Here is a 20750-nt window from a genome sequence, read left to right as displayed (position 1 = left end):
AAAATAAGATATACAGATATTTTGCCATGCAGATAGCCTACAAAAAGTCAGTCTTTCAATTCCATTTCTTCAAATACTTAAACTCACAAAGATAAATTAGAAAAGCCTTCTGTCTCCATATAGTTTATAAGTAAAAATTAGATTAAAACAAATAAATCAATAAAATTAGATTACAATAAATATATAAATAAATCTTACATTACAGTACTAGGTAAAAAAAAGAAACATAATGTAACTTAAAGGGTTGGTGCACCCAAAAATGAAACTTCTGTCATTAATTAGCCTATACTGATCTATATAAATCATAGATCAGTGGTTCAAACCCTACACAACTCTATTTACTGTAGCAACAAATTACAATTAGTAGCTGGACCTTTTACCAATTAATTTCAAACAAAATAGTCCTGACAGCTGAAAACAGATTTTTTAGGCTTACTGTATAGAGATAAAAAAAAATTAGAATAGTGTTGTTTTTTATTCTTGTCAATAATGGATTTATTAATGATTATTCTGTTACTTTTGGTTAGTTAATTGATGAATTATTTAGTATTTTTAACCATTTTTCTTCCTGTTTCGGAACAAAACAAACGATCTATAGGTGTGAAAACTTAGTTTCACTGTCTTTTTTAGATGTATTTTTAGTGCAAACAAACATCATCTGCCTTCCTCCATATTAGGAAACTTCCTCTTTTCTCAGTGAAGTGGTCAGATATTTCCTCATGTGTGAGTCCAGAGTGAGTCTCACCGTGAGGAGCTTCATGAGAGCCAGAACACAGACGGACTGAAGAACAGACACTCATGTCTCCATCTGAAGCTGCATCCACACTCTTCTGCTGGGATTGGGCTCTTCTGGAAACTGGACTTTAGAGAAATGATGCTCATCTTTGGACTGATGCTGCTGCTGCTGCAAACTGCTGCATGTGAGTCAACTTTCAGATCAAACTGATCATGATGTTTAATCACATGATTCTCTGAAATAAAAACACTGTAATATTACATTAAGAGTGTTAACAAAACAGTCTGCAGTGATCTAGTCTTAGTGTTTTCTTGTCTATACAGTGGTCTGGCTTCTCAGACAGGGCTTAGATAAAGCCAGGATTAGCCCTTAGTTCAATTAGGACATTTAAAAACATGCCTTAGAAAACAAACAAACAAAAACAATGACACTGGCATATTTTAAGACATATTTTAAGTTAAAACAGCTCAAACATGCATTTTAGTTTGAGACTAGTCTTGTCTATGAAACCGGGTGAACGTGTATTAGTGGCGTATTATAATGGAAGTGTTTAAGTCTCATTAACAGTCACAGTCTGTGTTAAAGACATGAAATCAAAATGATAGTTTTTGTAATTATATTCTGCATATGGTCTTCTTAGATGAAGTATAACAGGTGATTTTGTTCTGCCATACCAGAAAATACAAATAGCATTCACTGACTGATTAAAACATATTACTGTCTAAGTTTGCAAACTAACCTAACAGTTCTACTCGTTTTCACACTTCATCATATGGTTCAGCTACTTTTCAGCATGCTTTTCCTCATTTACATCTCTCTCTAACTTCCTTTTTCACCCCATAAATCCACTCTGTTCTTCTCTCTTTCTCTCATGTTCTCAGTTTTATACAAATTCATGTCTGTCTTTGTACTCAAACCTGTAACAATAAATGTTGCTCCATAAAATGCTCTCTAGAATGAGAATGTCTGTCAAACTGATGATAAATCCAGATCTTGAAGCGTCAGTATTCATGCTCGACATCTTTCTCTGTTGACAGAGACTCAAAAGTAACAGAGTTTTCTGATTTTTGCAAGCAATGTATATATTGCACATATTTGATTGTATTTTAGTAAATGTTCCTGCAGCTCCAGAGAGATCAGTCACATGACATTGATCAGGTGATCGTTTTCAGACCTGAACTATCATGAGAAAAGATGAAACAACTGGAGGCCAACAAGATGGCGGCCGGAACAGTTGGCGATATTCAAAGCTAAAGAGCAATTAATGATTTTCTCACCTTAAAAGTTAAATTCGATCAGTGCAAACAACTGGAATTATATGTTTACGTTGTTGTCTTGGTACAAGGACGATTTTGGACATATTTTCGAAGTGTGTTTGAGTTAAACAGACTAATTAGCACATTGAGGGGAAAAAAAAAAAAAATCAAAGATGACCGAGAAAAGACCAAGAGACCAAGGTAAAAAGATAAACAAGACTCTTTCATTCACCAGAGAAAACAAAGATTTGACTGAGGATGTAATGGAAGTTGTTAAAGCAGCTGATATACATTCTTACACTTCCGACGGAGGAGTTGTCCCTCTCCCTGATTCAGCTCCATGCACTCCGGCCGCAAAGAAAGGGAAAGCTGAACCTACACTGTCCGAGTTGCAAGATAACATCGTGAGGCTTGTGGCTGAAAAAATAAAAGAAAATGCAGACAGTCTTGCAGGTCTTATAAAGAAAAATGCAGACAGCATCGAAGCTTTAAAGGAATCATCGGAGTTTCTTTTCAACGAACTGCAAGACATGAAAACAGAAATAACAACGGTTAAGAAGGCAAGTGATGATCATCAGAAGAAAATAACAGGCCTGGAAGACAGATTGAATGAGATGGAACGTTATCACAGAAGATGGAACCTGAGGCTGTATGGCCTAACAGAGCAGGAAGGAGAAGACGTTAAACAGCGTGTGATTGACATCTGCAAGGCAGTCATTCAAGACCCCGAAGAGAATCTTCGTTGCCAAATTGATGTAAGCCATAGGATCGGACGGAGAGAGGATGGTAAAATTCGGCCGGTGATAACACGATTTACATCCAGATCCACCAAAGAAAAGGTATGGAAATGTGCAAAAAATTCGGAATTCCTCAAAACAAACAAGTTAAAGTTCGGCGAAGACTTGACTACAAAGGACAAAGAGACACGCACTAAACTGTGGCCACAGATTGAAGAGGCACGAAAGCAAGGAAAAAAAGCCTTCTTCGTCGGAGCCAAAGCCATCATTGAGGGTAAAGAAATTAGAATGTAATGATGGATCAGACTTGATGTTAAAGGAAACTGTTTTCTTTGAGAAATCTAGTTGTATTCTAAATTACATCTAGTGATGTGCTGTTAAACATCATGTTTGAAAGTTCAAAGATCAGAGAATTATAAACTCTTGTTTGCTTGTTCAAATTAGTATTTAAAAGGTGTAGAAAATCATTTTGTTTCCTTAATACACCTAAAACTCAGGGGTTTTTTTTTCCTTTCTTCTGAGTCAACTTTTGTTCTACTTTTCAACTTGTCTTTGTCACTTTATTCACTCAATGTGAGGGGTATACGAGATCAGATTAAGAGGAAAGCTGTATTTTTATTTTGTAAAACTTTCAAGGCAGATTTTTATTTCCTACAAGAAACACACGCTTTACCTTCAGATTTTAATTTCTGGAAAAATCAGTGGGGAGATAATATCTGGATGGCTTATGGAAACAGTAAATCAGCTGGCGTTGCCATATTAAAGGGATCCTTTCAGGGAAAAATCCTTAAAAATGTAGTTCATGATTCAGGAAGATGGATTATCTTAGTTACTGAATTTATGGAGGATATTTTCATTTTGGGTAATATATATGGTCATAACAATAGTCATAAAAACACACTTCTTTTTGCTGAATTTGAAGAACAGATAAATGCTTTATCGAATTCCTTCATTAATGCGAAATTAATTTTGGGGGGTGACTGGAACTGCATAAGTGACCCCACCAAAGACTGTCAACCTCAAAGATCCTTAAGAGGCACTTACGGAGAATTTAATAATCTCTGTCTGCATTTAAACTGTTGTGATGTTTGGAGACTAAAAAATCCAGATCAAATCCAGTTTACTTGGAATAACAAAGATTTATCTAAGAGATCCAGGATTGACTTTTGGCTTATTTCAAATGAGTTACTAGACAGTGTGGAAGAAGCCAAAATAGAACCCTCAATATTTTCTGATCATAATTTGGTTACTTTAGTATTATGTATAAGGAATCAATCAATAAAATATAAACCAAATTATTGGAAATTAAATAATACACTTTTGAGTGATAAAATCTTCAAAGAAAAAGCCAAAAAAATTATAAATGAAAATTTAATAAAAGCAAAAAAAGAAGAAATATATGGCAAACATTGGGAATATACCAAATTTCAGATACGTAATATGGCAATCAAAAGGGGAAAAGAATTATCTAAGGAAAAAAGACAGAGACAAGATAGAATACTGAAGAAAATAATTTCTATTTATGAAAAGAATGAGCAATCTCCAGCCGATATCAGTATTTTATTTGAATTACAATCTGAATTGGACAATATCTATCAAAATTTAGCACGGGGTGCTTTTATTCGTTCTAGACGGAAATGGATAGAATATGGTGAAAGGAATACGAAATATTTTCATAATTTAGAAAAAAGAAATGTTAGTGTTAATAGTATATATAAACTTAAAATTAATGAACAACTCTCTGAAGACCCCCCACAAATTTCAAATTTTGTGGAAGAATTTTATAAGAAACTATACTCTGAACACAACAGTAATCAGAGCTCATACTTCCTCTCTTATATAAAAAATGTGGCTCAAGGTATTGATGAAACTCAGAAGGACTTTTGTGATCAAGATATATCCATTGACGAACTAAAAAAGAACATCAGTAAGTTAAAAGATAATAAATCCCCAGGGAATGATGGCCTTACAGGTGAATTTTATAAGGTATTTCAAGATTATATTTCTGAATTCTTATTATTGGTTTTTAAGGAGGCTATAGAATCTTGTAGGCTTCCCCCAACTATGTGTCAAGGTTTAATTACATTGTTACCTAAACCCAATAAGGATTGTTTGCTTCTTGACAATTGGAGGCCTATAACCTTAATTAATAATGACGCTAAATTGATTGCTCATATTTTTGCACAAAGAATAAAGTTGTGTTTAGATACAATTATAGATGATAGTCAGTCCGGCTTTATGCAAGGACGACATATTAGTAATAATATTCGGTTAATCTTAGATTTAATAGATTATAAGGATTACATAATAGATAACAGTTACATTCTATTTATAGATATATATAAAGCCTTTGATACTGTGAAACACGATTTTTTATTTGATTTATTGGATGTTTTTGGTTTTGGTCAATACTTTAAAAGGGCGATACAAACTTTATATAGTGACTGTAATAGTTCAATTAAACTTCCTTGGGGAACTACTCGTAGATTTAGCATTTCCCGGGGCATAAAACAGGGAGATCCGGCAGCCCCTTTTCTATTTCTCTTGGTCATGCAAATAATGGCATTACATTTACATCATAACTCTTTTCAAGGCATCAAAATTAGGGAAAAAGAAATTAAAAGTTGTCAGCTTGCTGATGATACAGCAATTTTTTTGAAAGATATATCACAGGTTAAAAAAGTTATAGAGTGTCTCAATATATTTTCTGAAGCTTCAGGTTTATCTTTAAATGTTAAAAAATGTACTCTTTTTCCACTTAAAGACAATAGTATTCCTTTAACCGAATTTGAAGGTATTCCAGTTAGGGAGGAGGTAACTTATCTTGGTATCAATATTTGTAAAAATCAGTCAGAAAGAGTGCAATCCAATTTTCAACCCCTTATGTTGAAAATTAAAAAGAAATTTGATATATGGCTCATGAGGGATTTGTCACTCAAAGGTAGGGTTCTTTTGTCCAAATCTGAGGGGCTATCTCGCTTAGTCTATCCTGCCAAAGTATTAGATGTACCAAAATCTTTTCAAAAAAAAATTGATTCAACCTTATTCAATTTCATATGGAAAAACAAGCCTCACTATTTAAATAAAAATATTTTATGTAATTCTTATGATCAAGGAGGATTGAACGTCCTTGATTTTGCTACTTCTAATACAACTTTCAAGTTGAACTGGATTAAACATTATATTAAGCATAAAGATAAGTTATGGTATATAATTACAAACCTCATTTTTGAAAAAGTTGGTGGTATAGATTTTCTCCTAAAATGCGACTTTGAAGTTAACAAACTCCCTATTCAGTTATCCAATTTTCATAGACAGGCTCTTTTGTGTTGGCTTCTTATATACAAACATAATTTTTCCCCCCACAAACAGTTAATTTGGAATAATAAAATCATTAAATATAAGAATAAATCAATCTTCTATAACAATTGGTTTAAAAATGGTATCTTAATGGTCTCACAATTGATAAATGACAAGGGGTACTTATTTACATATTCTGAATTTTTACAGACATTCTGTATTCCAATATCTCCACGAGAATACAGCATCGTATTTGATGCAATACCAACAGGTTTTTTGAGACTTCTGCAAGGCATCAGTGAATCTCACAAGCAATCAACGTTTAAAAAAGAGGTCTTGTTGAACGGTGTTGATATTAATGACAGTAAATGTAATAATACATTTTTCAGACGTTTGATTCATTGTCCTACAACATTTCGACATAAATTCTTTTGGAATGACCATTTTGAGAATATTAATTGGAGATTGATTTGGACTTATAACAACAAATACTGTATCAATAATAAAGTTAATGAAATATACTTTAAAATAATACATAAAATTTATCCAACAAACCATTTCCTAAAAAGATATAAAAATGATCTTTCTGAATCTTGTGTATTCTGTAAAATGGATACTGAAACTATTTTACATCTTTTTTTTGATTGTATGTATGTTAAATTCTTTTGGATTGATGTGGAATATTTATTTAATATGTTAAGTGGAATCCAAATTAATATAGAGAAAAGAGATGTTATTTTTTATTATGACAAAAAAGGTATAGATAAGAGTCATGTGTTTATGTTAAATCTTATAATATTACTTGGTAAATTTCATATACACAAATGTAAATGGTCTGAAAGGATACCTAATATCACCCATTTCAAGGCTGACATGAAGATTTATTTTGAAACATTACAAGGACTGTCAAACCGCAAAGCAATCAGAACTATAAACATTTACAAAGACTTAAATTCCTCTTCTTTAATTTAAATATACATGTATACCCTTTTTTTTTTTTTTTTTTTCCTTTCTTTTTTTCCTCTAATTTCTGGAAATATTTTTTTTAAATATTTTTGATATGAATGTTACTGTTCGCAATATATAATAACTAAGGTAAAAGTGTTATTGATTCATGATGATATGAAACTCTTCAGAGCATTATCTGTGAAACATTTATATCTGTTGAATATATGTGAAATTTGTACAATAAATAATTTTGGAAAAAAAAAAAAAAAAAAAAAAAAAAAAAAAGATGAAACAACTCAAATCACTCACTTCCAGCAGAACAATTGCTGCTGAGATGAACGTGAATGGATGAATGAATGAATGAATGAATGAATGAAGAACTTCAGTTGTTAGACCTACATGTTCAACACAGAACAGAAAACTGCACTTAAACCATTTCATGTGGTTTTTGATGATGATTTTAGGAACATTATATTTGAGAGCCGAGATTAGATCAAGAGTCTGTCAGATACGTGTCTTCTGTTGAACTCTGATTCTGTGAATGTTTGTGAAATTTATCTGATTGTAATTTATGATGAGAGATCTTTATAGACATTTCTCTCTCTCTCTCTCTCTGTGTGTTTTTTTGTTCTTCAGGTGTGGAGTTTAACTGCAGGTTTAATCAGTCAGATCCCTGTTACGCAGCTCTGGGACACAAACTCAATCTGCTGATGGTGGACACTAGTGAATATGTCCTGAAGATACAAAAGAGAATAAACAACAATCAAGATGATCCAGTTTGTAGAGTAAAGAATGACAAGATAAAGGAGAATCAATGTGATCTTTTTAATGACAGAACTGAAGTGACAGTCATTAATGGGACTCTGATAATAAACCGTGTGATCAGAGCAGATTCAGGGATTTACACTTTAAGACTCGAGGGCTCAGACGGCACAGTAACATCTGCAGATCTTCAAGTGAATGTTGAAGGTACAGTAACTCTCTCATCAGACTCATTACAATCTCATGAACTCCAAAGATCTCACTCTCATGAAAATGAATCAGTTGAATCTGTGAAGGTTTTTTTTCATGCAGCTCATTATTGAACATCTGGAAGAATTTCATCAAAAGCAACTGCACTTTTGTTTCTATTTATTTATTTATTTATTTATTTATTATTTGTCAGATATTTATTTACAGTATTTAGGCTCTATTTTAAAAACAAGCCATGTGTGTTTGAATGTGTCTGTTTGTCATGTGACTGTCATGTGTCCCTCCCTCCAGCTCCTATTGGCTCAGTGGAAGTGTCAATCAGCTGCTCCTCCAATGGGATGAAGTCAGTGTCCTGCTCCTCTGACGGGGATCAGCTCATCTACAGCTGGACTCTGAATGGAGAATCACTGATGGATGGAAACACCACCATTCAGCTGAATGAGGAAACTGATGGAAACATCATCTGCAGTGTGAAGAACCACGTCAGTGACGGACAGAAGAGCATTAGAGTAAAACACTGTCCTGGTGAGATTTTAATACATGAATGTCCACATATTTATAAAAAACCACTGCTAACAGCAGTGATGCAAAACTGTGAGTTCTCTTCATTCACAGTTCATTCTCGAAGTAATTTGTGTTGACATGTTTTCAGTTTTAGTGATTACAGGACCAACTACTGCAGCTGTGACCTCTAGTTTGACCTTTTATCATTTGTGAATTAAGTCAAACAACAGCACCTAGAATAGCTATCACCCGTCCACATACAAAATAACACAAAAAAGATGTGATTTTCAAAACAAAACGTCTTACCTGTTACAGAATGAGCTGGAGATTGGAGTTGAAAAGTGTTGCCGTTACCTGCGGGCTGATGGACGGCTTCTCTCCCACACTCAAAAAAATTATACATTGGATTTACTTAATATTTTTATGTCAACAGGTTCCACGCAATTTGGTTATGTTGCATTTAAATAACATTATTTATTTCAGTTAACTTAAATTTATTACATAAGGTTAACTCAATGCCATTTAGTTGAATCAAGTTAACATTGTTAATTTGGTCCAAAACCATTAAGTTTAATTATCCTAAAATTCAAACAAGTAATCCAGTTTAATTAAATAGTTTATTTAATGGATGCGTTCAAGAACAATTTTCACAACTTCCACAAAACCTTTACTCTATAAAGGCTCTTGTTAAGTGTTAGCCAGAAGATGATTTTATTCCATCTATGGCATGCCCAAAATAGTGTTTTTTGTTATTAAATCAACTTTATTTGTTGTTAGCAGGTCCTCAACCCAAGCACATGTTCTACACTTCACCACAATGGTAACCCCAAAACTATTAACATAACAGAAACTTTTAAATACCAACATAATAGAAGAGTAAACATTAAAAAGTCTCTCCATTTTCTCATGTTGCTAAAAACTGCTTAAAATAACACTTTATTTCAACATTTACTCTCCCAGATCAGCCCCTTTGCAAAGCATGATGGGAAGTGAAAGTCCTGTTTGAGTCCTGGTTGAGTTTACTTGATTGAAACATGTTATTTTAATATGAAAACATCAAGTTAAGTCAAAAAGTAATAATTTCTAGTCAGCTGAACATGAAGCAATTCAATTGGAACCAGAAACCTAATACAATGGTGTAGAATCAAAATAAGTTGTTTAAATAAAGTGAACAGCATCAAAAAATCATTTTTTGAGTGCACGTCAATGCGAATTTTTTAAAGTATTTTTATAGAATTTTACTTAAACATCGCTGCTGTATTTCTAACATTTTCTGACACACAACTGTTATAACTGAATGTGTGAACACACACAAACTCACAGGAATGCCTGAGACAGCCTGGATAACACCTAATTGCCTAACACAGATGTCAATCAAACTCATTGAGCATTATCCAAAAACACATTTTATTTATTTTAGGATTTGAGATGTTATAGTAATGTTTGTGATTATAATGAAATATAATCCAATACTTTAATAAATATAATATTTGTACAATAACTTTTGTTCACTTCCAGCAGAACATCTGTTACTGAGATGAACGTGAATGAATGAATGAATGAATGAATGAACGGACAGACGAATGAATGAATGAATGAATGAATGAATGAATGGACGGATGAATGAATGAATGAATGAATGAATGAATGAATGAATGAATGAATGAACGGACGAATGAATGGAGAACTTCAGTTGTTAAAGACTTACATGTTCAACACAGGACAGGAAACTGCGCTTAAACCATTTTATGTGGTTTTTGATGCGGATGATTTTAGGAACATTATATTTGAGAGCCGAGATTAGATCAAGAGTCTGTCAGATACGTGTCTTCTGTTGAACTCTGATTCTGTGACTGTTTGTGAAATTTATCTGATTGTAGTTTATGATGAGAGATCTTTATAGACATTTCTCTCTCTCTCTCTCTCTCTGTGTGTGTGTGTGTGTGTGTGTGTGTGTGTGTGTGTGTGTTTTGTTCTTCAGGTGTGGAGTTTAACTGCAGGTTTAATCAGGCAGATCCCTGTTACGCAGCTCTGGGACACAAACTCAATCTGCTGATGGTGGACACTAGTGAATATGTCCTGAAGATACAAAAGAGAATAAACAACAACCAAGATGATCCAGTTTGTAGAGTAAGGAGTGACAAGATAAAGGAATGTGATTTTTTTAATAACAGAACTGAAGTGACAGTCATTAACGGGACTCTGATAATAAACCGTGTGATCAGAGCAGATTCAGGGATTTACACTTTAATACTCGAGGGCTCAGACGGCACAGAAACATCTGCAGATCTTCAAGTGAATGTTGAAGGTACAGTAACTCTCTCATCAGACTCATTACAATCTCATGATCTCCAAAGATCTCACTCTCATGAAAATGAATCAGTTGAATCTCTGTGAAGGTTTTTTTTTATGCAGCTCATTATTGAACATCTGGAAGAATTTCATCAAAAGCAACTGTACTTTTGTTTCTATTTATTTTGTTGTTGTTTTATTTGCCAGATATTTATTTACAGTATTTAGGATCTATTTTGGAAACAAGCCATATTTGTTTGAATGTGTCTGTTTGTCATGCACTGTCATGTGTCCCTCCCTCCAGCTCCTATTGGCTCAGTGAATGTGTCAATCAGCTGCTCCTCCAATGGGATGAAGTCAGTGTCCTGCTCCTCTGACGGGGATCAGCTCATCTACAGCTGGACTCTGAATGGAGAATCACTGATGGATGGAAACACCACCATTCAGCTGAATGAGGAAACTGATGGAAACATCATCTGCAGTGTGAAGAACCACGTCAGTCACGAACAGAAGAGCATTAGAGTAAAACACTGTCCTGGTGAGATTATTTCTGTTCAACTACAGATACCAACAACACAACAATGATTGATTGATATGTTCATTGACTGACGTGTCTGTGTTGTTTTCAGTGTGTTCAGAGTCTGTGGTGTTTGTGCTGGTCTGGAGTTTTCAGATGATGGTTCTGTTTGGTCTGTTAGGAGGTTTTCACATCTACATGAGACACACGTCAGGTCAGAGACATTTATGATCATCATTATGGATTTGACAGGCAAATATTAAGAGTGTGAAGATGATGATGATGTGATGCTTTTAGGAAAGAAACAGGAAGATCAAAAAGTGAGAATGAGAAGATTTAGAGAAGGACATGAACACACAGCAGAAGATTCAGGAGACCAGCAGCAGATCTCATCACAGCTATGAGAAATCCTCTCCTTTTGCTTTCCTGTTTCTACGATGTTTTCAGGCGAACAATTATAATGATTTCAGATGACGGCAACTTTGGATCGACACGCAAAACTTTCAGACATTATCCTATAGTATTTTAATATTATCCTTTTATTGTAATCGTTAAGAGCACAAGTTGTAATTTCTGCCTAACATGTACGCTGTGTCTGCTTCACTGAAAACATGAAGTTAACTAACGAACATGTACTATATTATAGCTGTATATTACTGCCATATGGATATTACTGTGACACAATCATCTCTGGCTGATAACAGAATATTTCCTCAATTGTAACATTAAAACAAGCATTTTCTGTAAAGCTGCTTTGAAACAACATGTATTGTGCAAAGTACTATAAAAATAAACTTGAATTGAAAAAGCTTGAATTCAAAACTGTTCCTCTTGATCTGTGTGTGTTTTGTGGTGTCTGCTGTTTTGCTCTTCGTGCTTTTAAACTTCTGCTTGAATTTGCAGTTTTTTGATGACGTTTAACATGTTTAGCCACATTCGTGCATTTATCTTTACAAAATCTTTGTCACTGTAGAATATTAAATAAATATTCTTCAGGAATAGTAAATTGAATCTGTGTTGAAATTAAGATGAACTTTTTGGCATTGAGTTAAATGAAAAATCTAATTGAAATTAAACTTTTTTGCAGTCAAAAAAATGCAAGATCATTTGATTTTTTTTTGTTTGTTTGTTTATTTAATGTAATTTTCATTTTAATTAACAGAAAGTGCACATTAATCAAGTTTAAACATTATGAATTTCTAAATAGTTCTATAATAAAATTAATTTTAGTAAATGAGTCCAGCTGTAACTCTTGTTTCCTCCTGCAGATGTCGCTATTGATCAATACTGAATTTACTTACGCTGCACAATGACACCATTTTCTTCTAGAGCTGCTGTGCAGCCAAAATAATTTGCCAGTTATCACTGTAAAGCTGCTTTGACACAATCTGCATTGTTAAAAGCGCTAGCCTATATAAATAAAGGTGACTTGACTTGACTATTAATCAGGAAAGTGTCTGTCTTTCACACTTAGGCCTACTAGTTAAACATTTTAGACTTATAATATTACATAACGTGTATTTTTATAGTTTATTTGACCGATTTAAAACTGCACTACAGAGCTTGAGCCTCTCTATCTCCATCTGTGTGTGAAACAGAAAACTGCATGTCATGTGGAGTAGTTTGGAGTCAGTTGTGTTTCGCTCTTCTGTACGGATGAATCAGAGGGTTTGAGGAATCGGTTTATATATAAAAATGTCATATAATTATGTATTATATGTATCGTTGTGGATTATTATTCCTCAGCGGTTATTTACACTATCTGTGTTAAATTATAAGTTGATTATTAAACCCAACGCAACACTTCTGTGTTTACGGATATGACGTAAGCAATTAATTATAATTTCCTACAAAATAGTCCCAACATCTAAAAATATATTTTTTTAGGCTTACCGTAGTGAATCGAGATAAAGAATTAGAATAGTGTTCTTTTTATGCAGTCTGTCAATAATATAATTATTAATGATTATTCTGTTAATTTTTGTTAATAGGTGAATGATTTAATACAATTTTTTTCGTAATCCAGCTAGATAAAAAGTTAATAAATGAAAAAAAAAAAAAAATTAAACTTACAAAAGCAGGCCGTGATGAAATGAGTCCAGCTGTAGTTGTAGTTTCCTCCTGCAGGTGTCGCTCTCTATGAGCTCTGAGCAGCTCCAGAACTCAACGCGTCTCGTGAGTCTCAGGTCCAGTAAACAGAAGATTGAGTCCAGACGGGCTGAAGGTCAGAATCATCTCTTCATTCTCTCTCTCTACAGACATGAAACACTAAAACATCATCACACACTCACTCAACGAGAGGAAGACATCACAAACAGCCTGCTGTAACAGTCACATGTAGGGCTTATTCTGGTTTTACTCTCAATGAATCTGTCGCAGGGGTTCCCAAACACATTCCTGAAGCCTCCTCAACACTGCGCATTTTGCATGTCTCCTTTGTCTGACACACCAATTTCAGGTCTTGGAGTCTCGACTAATGAGCTGATGATCTGAATCAGGTGTGTTTGATTAAAGAGACATGGAAAACATGCAGTGTTGGGAAGGCTCCAGGAATGTGTTTGGGAACCCCTGGTCTAAATAATTTCATCAATACAGTAAAGACACTGTTTTATTTGACTTGGAGTAAAATATCTGAATTTGTAAAAGTAGGTTGCGTAATTAGTAATTTTACCTTACTTGTTGCTTCAAATAAGATTAGCACTTTTTTAGGAAGTGTACTTGAAATTGTTACTTCTTTTTACACTTTTCTCTTAGTTTCACTTATTCTTTTTTAGATGTATTTTATTGCAAACTAACATCATGTTCCTTCCTCCATATGAGGGAACTTCCTCTTTTCTCAGTGAAGTGGTCAGATATCTCCTCATGTGTGAGTCCAGAGTGAGTCTCACCATGAAGAGCTTCATGAGAGCCAGAACACAGACGGACTGAAGAACAGACACTCATGTCTCCATCTGAAGCTGCATCCACACTCTTCTGCTGGGATTGGGCTCTTCTGGAAACTGGACTTTAGAGAAATGATGCTCATCTTTGGACTGATGCTGCTGCTGCTGCAAACTGCTGCATGTGAGTCAACTTTCAGATCAAACTGATCATGATGTTCAATCACATGAATCTCTGAAATAAAAACACTGTAATATTACATTAAGAGTGTTAACAAAACAGTCTGCAGTGATCTAGTCTTAGTGTTTTCTTGTCTATACAGTGGTCTGCTTTCTCAGACAGGGCTTAGATTAAGCCAAGATTAGCATTTAGTTCAATTAGGACATTTAAAAACATGCCTTAGAAAACAAACAAACAAAAACAATGACACTGACATATTTTAAGACATATTTTAAGTTAAAACAGCTCAAACATGCATTTTAGTTTGAGACTAGTCTTGTCTATGAAACCGGGGGAGTGTGTATTAGTGGAGTATTATAATGGAAGTGTTTAAGTCTCATCAACAGTCACAGTCTCAGTTAAAGACGTGAAATCAAAATGATAGTTTTTATAGTTATATTCTGCATATGGTCTTCTTAGATGAAGTATAACAGGTGATTTTGTTCTGCCATACCAGAAAATACAACTAGCATTCACTGACTGATTAAAACATATTACTGTCTAAGTTTGCAAACTAACCTAACAGTTCTACTCGTTTTCACACTTCATCATATGGTTCAGCTACTTTTCAGCATGCTTTTCCTCATTTACATCTCTCTCTAACTTTCTTTTTCCCCCCATAAATCCTCTCTGTTCTTCTCTCTTTCCCTCATGTTCTCAATTCTATACAAATTCATGTCTGTCTTTGTACTCAAACCTGTAACAATAAATGTTGCTCCATAAAATGCTCTCTAGAATGAGAATGTCTGTCAAACTGATGATAAATCCAGATCTTGAAGCGTCAGTATTCATGCTCGACATCTTTCTCTGTTGACAGAGACTCAAAAGTAACAGATTTTTCTGATTTTTGCAAGCAATGTATATATTGCACATATTTGATTGTATTTTAGTAAATGTTCCTGCAGCTCCAGAGAGATCAGTCACATGACATTGATCAGGTGATTGTGTTCAGACCTGAACGATCATGAGAAAAGATGAAACAACTCAAATCACTCACTTCCAGCAGAACAACTGTTACTGAGATGAACGTGATCAAGAGTCTGTCAGATATTTGTCTTCTGTTTCTGTGAAAGTTTGTGAAATTTATCTGATTTAATTTATGATCTTTATAGACATTCTCTCTCTCTCTGGTTAAATGGTTATAATGGTAATGGTTAAAATACACTGGGTGACTCTTATAACATGTTATCTCACAGCAATGATGAAAATGAAATTGAGTGGAATAGATGGTGGGAAGGAAATTTGGTATTAAGTCATGGGACAAATAATAGTGCAGGAGTAGCCATATTATTTAAAAAAGGCTTGAATGGTAATATTTTATATACTGAAAAGATTGAAAAAGGAAGGGTACTATTAATAAAAATACAGTATGGGGAACATGTTTTTGTTCTAGCGAATGTGTATGCTCCAAATAATGGGTTGGAAAGAGTAAGAGTTTTTGGTAAATTAGATAAAGCGCTTCAAAAAGTTGATGATAATACTTGGTTAGTGTTAGGAGGGGATTGGAACTGTACAATTAATTTTTTTAATTGATCGGAATGGTGAAGAGCCACATGGTCACTCTGGTGAATCTCTGTCCAATATAATGGGAAAATATGATTTAATAGATGTGTGGAGAAGGAGGAATATAGGAATAAGACGATATACATGGATTAAAGTAGCAGAAAATATGGCTAGTGGGGCTAGTCTGGATAGATTTTATTTAAGTAAGATGGTGGAAAATAGGGTAATGAATGCATCAATATTGCCAAATGGTTTTTCTGATCATCATCTGATCACTTTTGATTTTAATATAAAGCAAACTTCAAGACCTAAGTATTATTGGCATTTTAATGAAAAATTGCTAAAAGACATGTTTTTTTTGTGATAGTTTTAAGCTGTTTTGGGAAAAATGGAAAGAAAGAAAAGGTGATTTTGAAAACCTTAGTCAATGGTGGGATGTGGGTAAGGTACAAATTAAAGAGTTTTGTCAAAATGTTTCTGCTTATAGTTTTACGAATGTGAAAAAAACTATACAAAGTTTGCAAAATGAAATTAGGTGTTTGGAAGAGGACTTGATAAATAACAGAGGAGTACAGAACAATGGGACAATTTTAAACAAGAAAAGGAAAGAACTTGGAACTTTGTTACAAGAGCAAGTGAAAGGGGCACTGGTAAGATCGAGAATTTGTTCCATTAAGGACATGGATGCCCCAACTTCATATTTCTTTAACCTGGAAAAAAAGACTGTTCAATATAACAGATGCATCATCTTCGTTGTCCAAATGGAAATATAACAACAAATCCAGGTGAAATGAGGAAGTTGGCAGTGGATTTTTTTTCTATGTTGTATAGTGCTGACAAATGTGATCCTGATAGTGCAAATGACTTACTTCAAGATCTACCACAGTTGGAACAAGGGAAAAGAAAAGCTTTGGACAATGTAATTACATATGGAGAATTAACAGAAGCAGTACAGCAGTTGTCTATGGGTCGTTCTCCAGGTATAGATGGATTAACAGCTGAGTTTTATAAACATTTCTGGGAAATATTAGGGGAAGATTTTTATGAAGTTGTACTTGAATGTTTTAAAAAATAAAGTACTTCCTGCTAGTTGTAGAAGGGCTGTAAGTTCGCTGTTACCAAAAAAAGGAGATTTAGGATTTTTTAAAAATTGGAGGCCAGTGTCTTTATTATGTTTGGATTACAAAATATTATCAAAATCTATAGCAAATAGGCTCAAAAATTGTTTAAATATGTTGATTCATAAAGATCAAACATATTGTATACCAAAGCGATCAATAATGGACAATTAGTTTTTTTTAATAGATGTGATTGATTATGGTTGTATAAATGATTCTAATTTGGGTGTCCTGTCAATAGATCAAGAAAAAGCATTCGATAGGGTGGACCATGGTGTTAAGGTGTTAAAGAGTTTTGGAATCGGTGATCAATTTATTTCATATGTAAAATTGTTATATTCTGATGTATCAGTGTTGATTAAGGTTGGTGGAGGAATAAGTGCCCCAGTAACAGTCACAAGAGGTATTAGACAGGGTTGTCCTCTCTCTGGAGATATATAGCCTTGTAATTGAACCTTTGTTGTGTAAGTTAAGGATAAATTTGAGTGGTTTTTCAGTTGCAGGTGTAAAGGAAACTTTTAAAGTGTATATGTCTGCTTATGCTGACGATATAACCGTTTGTATTTCAGGACAAAATGATGTAACTGCTTTGGAAACAAGCATTAGGCAATATGAGATGGCTTCCTCATCTAAGTTAACTGGGAGAAAAGTGAGGGGTTTATCATTGGCCAGTGGAGAGACACCGGACCTCCGAAACTTCCAGGAGGATTGATTTGGGGGAGGGAGGGTATAAAAGTGTTAGGTGTTTTTTTTAGGTAAGGAAAGTTTTAAAAAGAAGAATTGGGAGGGAGTACTGGAGAAGGTAGTAGCTCGATTGTCTAAGTGGAAATGGCTATTACCACAATTATCCTATAGAGGGAGAGGTTTAGTGGCAAATAATCTGGCAGCCTCCACGTTGTGGCATAAAGTTATTGTTCTGGAACCACCAAATGAACTGATCTGTAATATACAGAGGAAAATTGTAGACTTTTTCTGGAGTGGTGAACACTGGACTCGGGCTGCTGTACTTTACTTACCAGTCCACGAAGGAGGTCAAGGTCTGGTGGATGTAAAGAGTCGAGTTGCTTTCAGCATGCAAGCAGTACAGAAATTGCTCTATCAAGAAGATTTAGCATGGACACAGACTGCATGTGTATTCCTGCAGAAGATTGAAGGTCTTGGACTAGATAAACACTTTAAAAAAATGGATGAGTTAAGGCTGGACAATCTCGCTTTCTTTTACAAGTCAATGTTACAAGCTTGGAGTAAAGTTTTGAAAGTGGAGAGAAATTTGGAGACTGGGTTAATGAGGAACCTTTGTTTCATAATCCATTGATTCAGACCAGATTTTTGTCATCAGTAAACATTCGGAGAACTCTCGTAAAGAATGGAGTCACTAAACTGGGACATTTACTGGATAATGGTGGATGGAGTTCAGTGGATACTTTTAAAGAACTGCATGGTTTGTGCTCATCAAGAATTTCTTCGAAACTGAGAGATGAGATATTTGCTGTTTTGCCAAGCAGTTACAGAAATCTTGTTGCTGGAGGAAATGCACAACAGCTGAAAGGAGTTTTTCCAAAGTTAAAAATAATTCCTGCTGTCAGTGGAGAACAAGAAGAACATGATGGATCTATATTGTCTTTCAAGACTCCACAGCTAGAAGAGCTGGACATTGCGTCGAAAAAAGCATTGTACTATATTACAGTGAAAGTTATTCACATGAACTCACTCAGCACGCAGTTTTTCAAAGTGGACAGAGACAATGGAGCCAGACTTCCTAGTGAGTGATGGGTGGAGAGCCCTGTATAAACCTCCCATTGAGAAGCGGACAGCTGATCTGCAGTGGAGGGTTATTCACAGGGCGATAGCTACAAACAGACATGTAGCACACCTGAATCCAGCAGTTGGGGGGGAGTGTAGGTTTTGTAGTAATGAAGAAACTGTAGAACATTTGTTCTTAAAATGTTTGAGACTCTGAGGTCTTTTTAGGTTGCTTGATGCTTGGTTTCAGGGTTTTGGTGAGGATTTTTCCCACAAAGTTTTTATTGGGGGACTTAAATACAAAGTGGTAGATAGAGGAAAAGTGTGTTTATTAAATTATTTGATTGGTACAGCAAAGCTTGCAGTGTGGAAAACAAGGAAAAATAAGCAGTTGGAACTTGGTTCAATAGATGCAGAAATAATGTTGAAATGTATGGTAAAAGGGAGGATAAAAATTGAATTTTCATATTATAATTTGATTAATGATGTTGAGAGTTTTTTAGGAATTTGGGATATTAATGAGGTTTTATGTGTTATTGATGATGGGTTGTTATTTTTTACTTTTTAATTGTTTGAGGTAAAATGTAACTGGTAACAATGTTGTTGTAAATATTGGGTTTAAAGTAATAATAAAGATCTGTTCAACCTCTCTCTCTCTCTCTCTCTCTCTCTCTCTCTCTCTCTCTCTCTCTCTCTCTCTCTCTCTCTCTCTCTCTCTCTCACACATACTCTCTCTTTCTCTCTCTAACTTCCTTTTTCCCCCCATAAATCCTCTCTGTTCTTCTCTCTTCTCCTCATGTTCTCAATTCTATACAAATTCATGTCTGTCTTTGTACTCAAACCTGTAACAATAAATGTTGCTCCATAAAATGCTCTCTAGAATGAGAATGTCTGTCAAACTGATGATAAATCCAGATCTTGAAGCGTCAGTATTCATGCTCGACATCTTTCTCTGTTGACAGAGACTCAAAAGTAACAGAGTTTTCTGATTTTTTTTTTTGCAAGCAATGTATATATTGCACATATTTGATTGTATTTTAGTAAATGTTCCTGCAGCTCCAGAGAGATCAGTCACATGACATTGATCAGGTGATTGTGTTCAGACCTGAACCATCATGAGAAAAGATGAAACAACTCAAATCACTCACTTCCAGCAGAACAACTGTTACTGAGATGAACGTGAATGGATGGATGGATGGATGGAGAACTTCAGATGTTAAAGACCTACATGTTCAACACAGAACAGAAAACTGCATTTAAAGGGTTAGTTCACCCAAAAATGAAAAATCTGTCATTTATTACTCACCCTCATGCCGTTCCACACCCGTAAGACCTTCATTCATATTCAGAACACAAATTAAGATGTTTTTGTTGAAATCCGATGGCTCAATGAGGCCTCCATAGCCAGCAATGACATTTCCTCTGTCAAGATCCATTAATGTACTAAAAACATATTTAAATCAGTTCATGTGAGTACAGTGGTTCAATATTAATATTATAAAGTGACGAGAATATTTTTGGTGCGGCAAAAAAACAAAATAACGACTTATTTAGTGATGGCCGATTTCAAAACACTGCTTCAGGAAGCGTGTCGAATCATGATTTGGATCACGTGTCAAACCGCCAAACTGCTGAAATCACGTGACTTTGGCGCTCCGAACCGCTGATTCGACACGCTGATTCATTACGCTCCGAGTCTTCCTGAAGCAGTGTTTTGAAATCGGCCATCACTAAATAAGTCGTTATTTTGGTTTTTTTGGCGCACCAAAAATATTCTCGTCGCTTTATAATATTAATATTGAACCACTGTACTCACATGAACTGATATAAATATGTTTTTAGTACATTAATGGATCTTGAGAGAGGAAATGTCATTGCTGGCTATGGAGGCCTCATTGAGCCATCGGATTTAAACAAAAATATCTTAATTTGTGTTCTGAATATGAATGAAGGTGAGTAATAAATGACATTATTTTCATTTTTGGGTGAACTAACCCTTTAAACAATTTCATGTGGTTTTTGATG

The 20750-nt window shown here is 34.5% G+C and overlaps 1 protein-coding gene across 16 annotated transcripts in view; it reads left to right on the top strand.

Annotated features, from left to right (window-relative positions):
- The first annotated feature begins 708 nt into the window (after positions 1–708).
- Positions 709–20750, top strand: part of LOC127494387 (uncharacterized) — a 102816-nt gene continuing 82774 nt past the window's right edge. For 7 of the 16 annotated variants that reach the window (XM_051860247.1, XM_051860245.1, XM_051860248.1 and 4 more), the window contains exons 1-5: positions 709–920; positions 7614–7946; positions 8241–8474; positions 10435–10761; positions 11050–11283. In XM_051860247.1, coding sequence (XP_051716207.1) covers positions 872–920; positions 7614–7946; positions 8241–8474; positions 10435–10761; positions 11050–11283 — 1177 coding nt within the window. In that variant the 5' untranslated portion in view covers positions 709–871. Of the gene's footprint in view, positions 921–7613; positions 7947–8240; positions 8475–10434; positions 10762–11049; positions 11284–14102; positions 14326–20750 lie in introns of those variants that run through there. The other 9 variants (XM_051860253.1, XM_051860250.1, XM_051860260.1 and 6 more) reach the window with 7 other exon arrangements.

The sequence above is a fragment of the Ctenopharyngodon idella genome, chromosome 14 (assembly GCF_019924925.1).
Source record: "Ctenopharyngodon idella isolate HZGC_01 chromosome 14, HZGC01, whole genome shotgun sequence".
Classification (NCBI taxonomy): Eukaryota; Metazoa; Chordata; class Actinopteri; order Cypriniformes; family Xenocyprididae; genus Ctenopharyngodon; species Ctenopharyngodon idella.
This window is presented reverse-complemented; position numbering and strand designations above follow the sequence as displayed.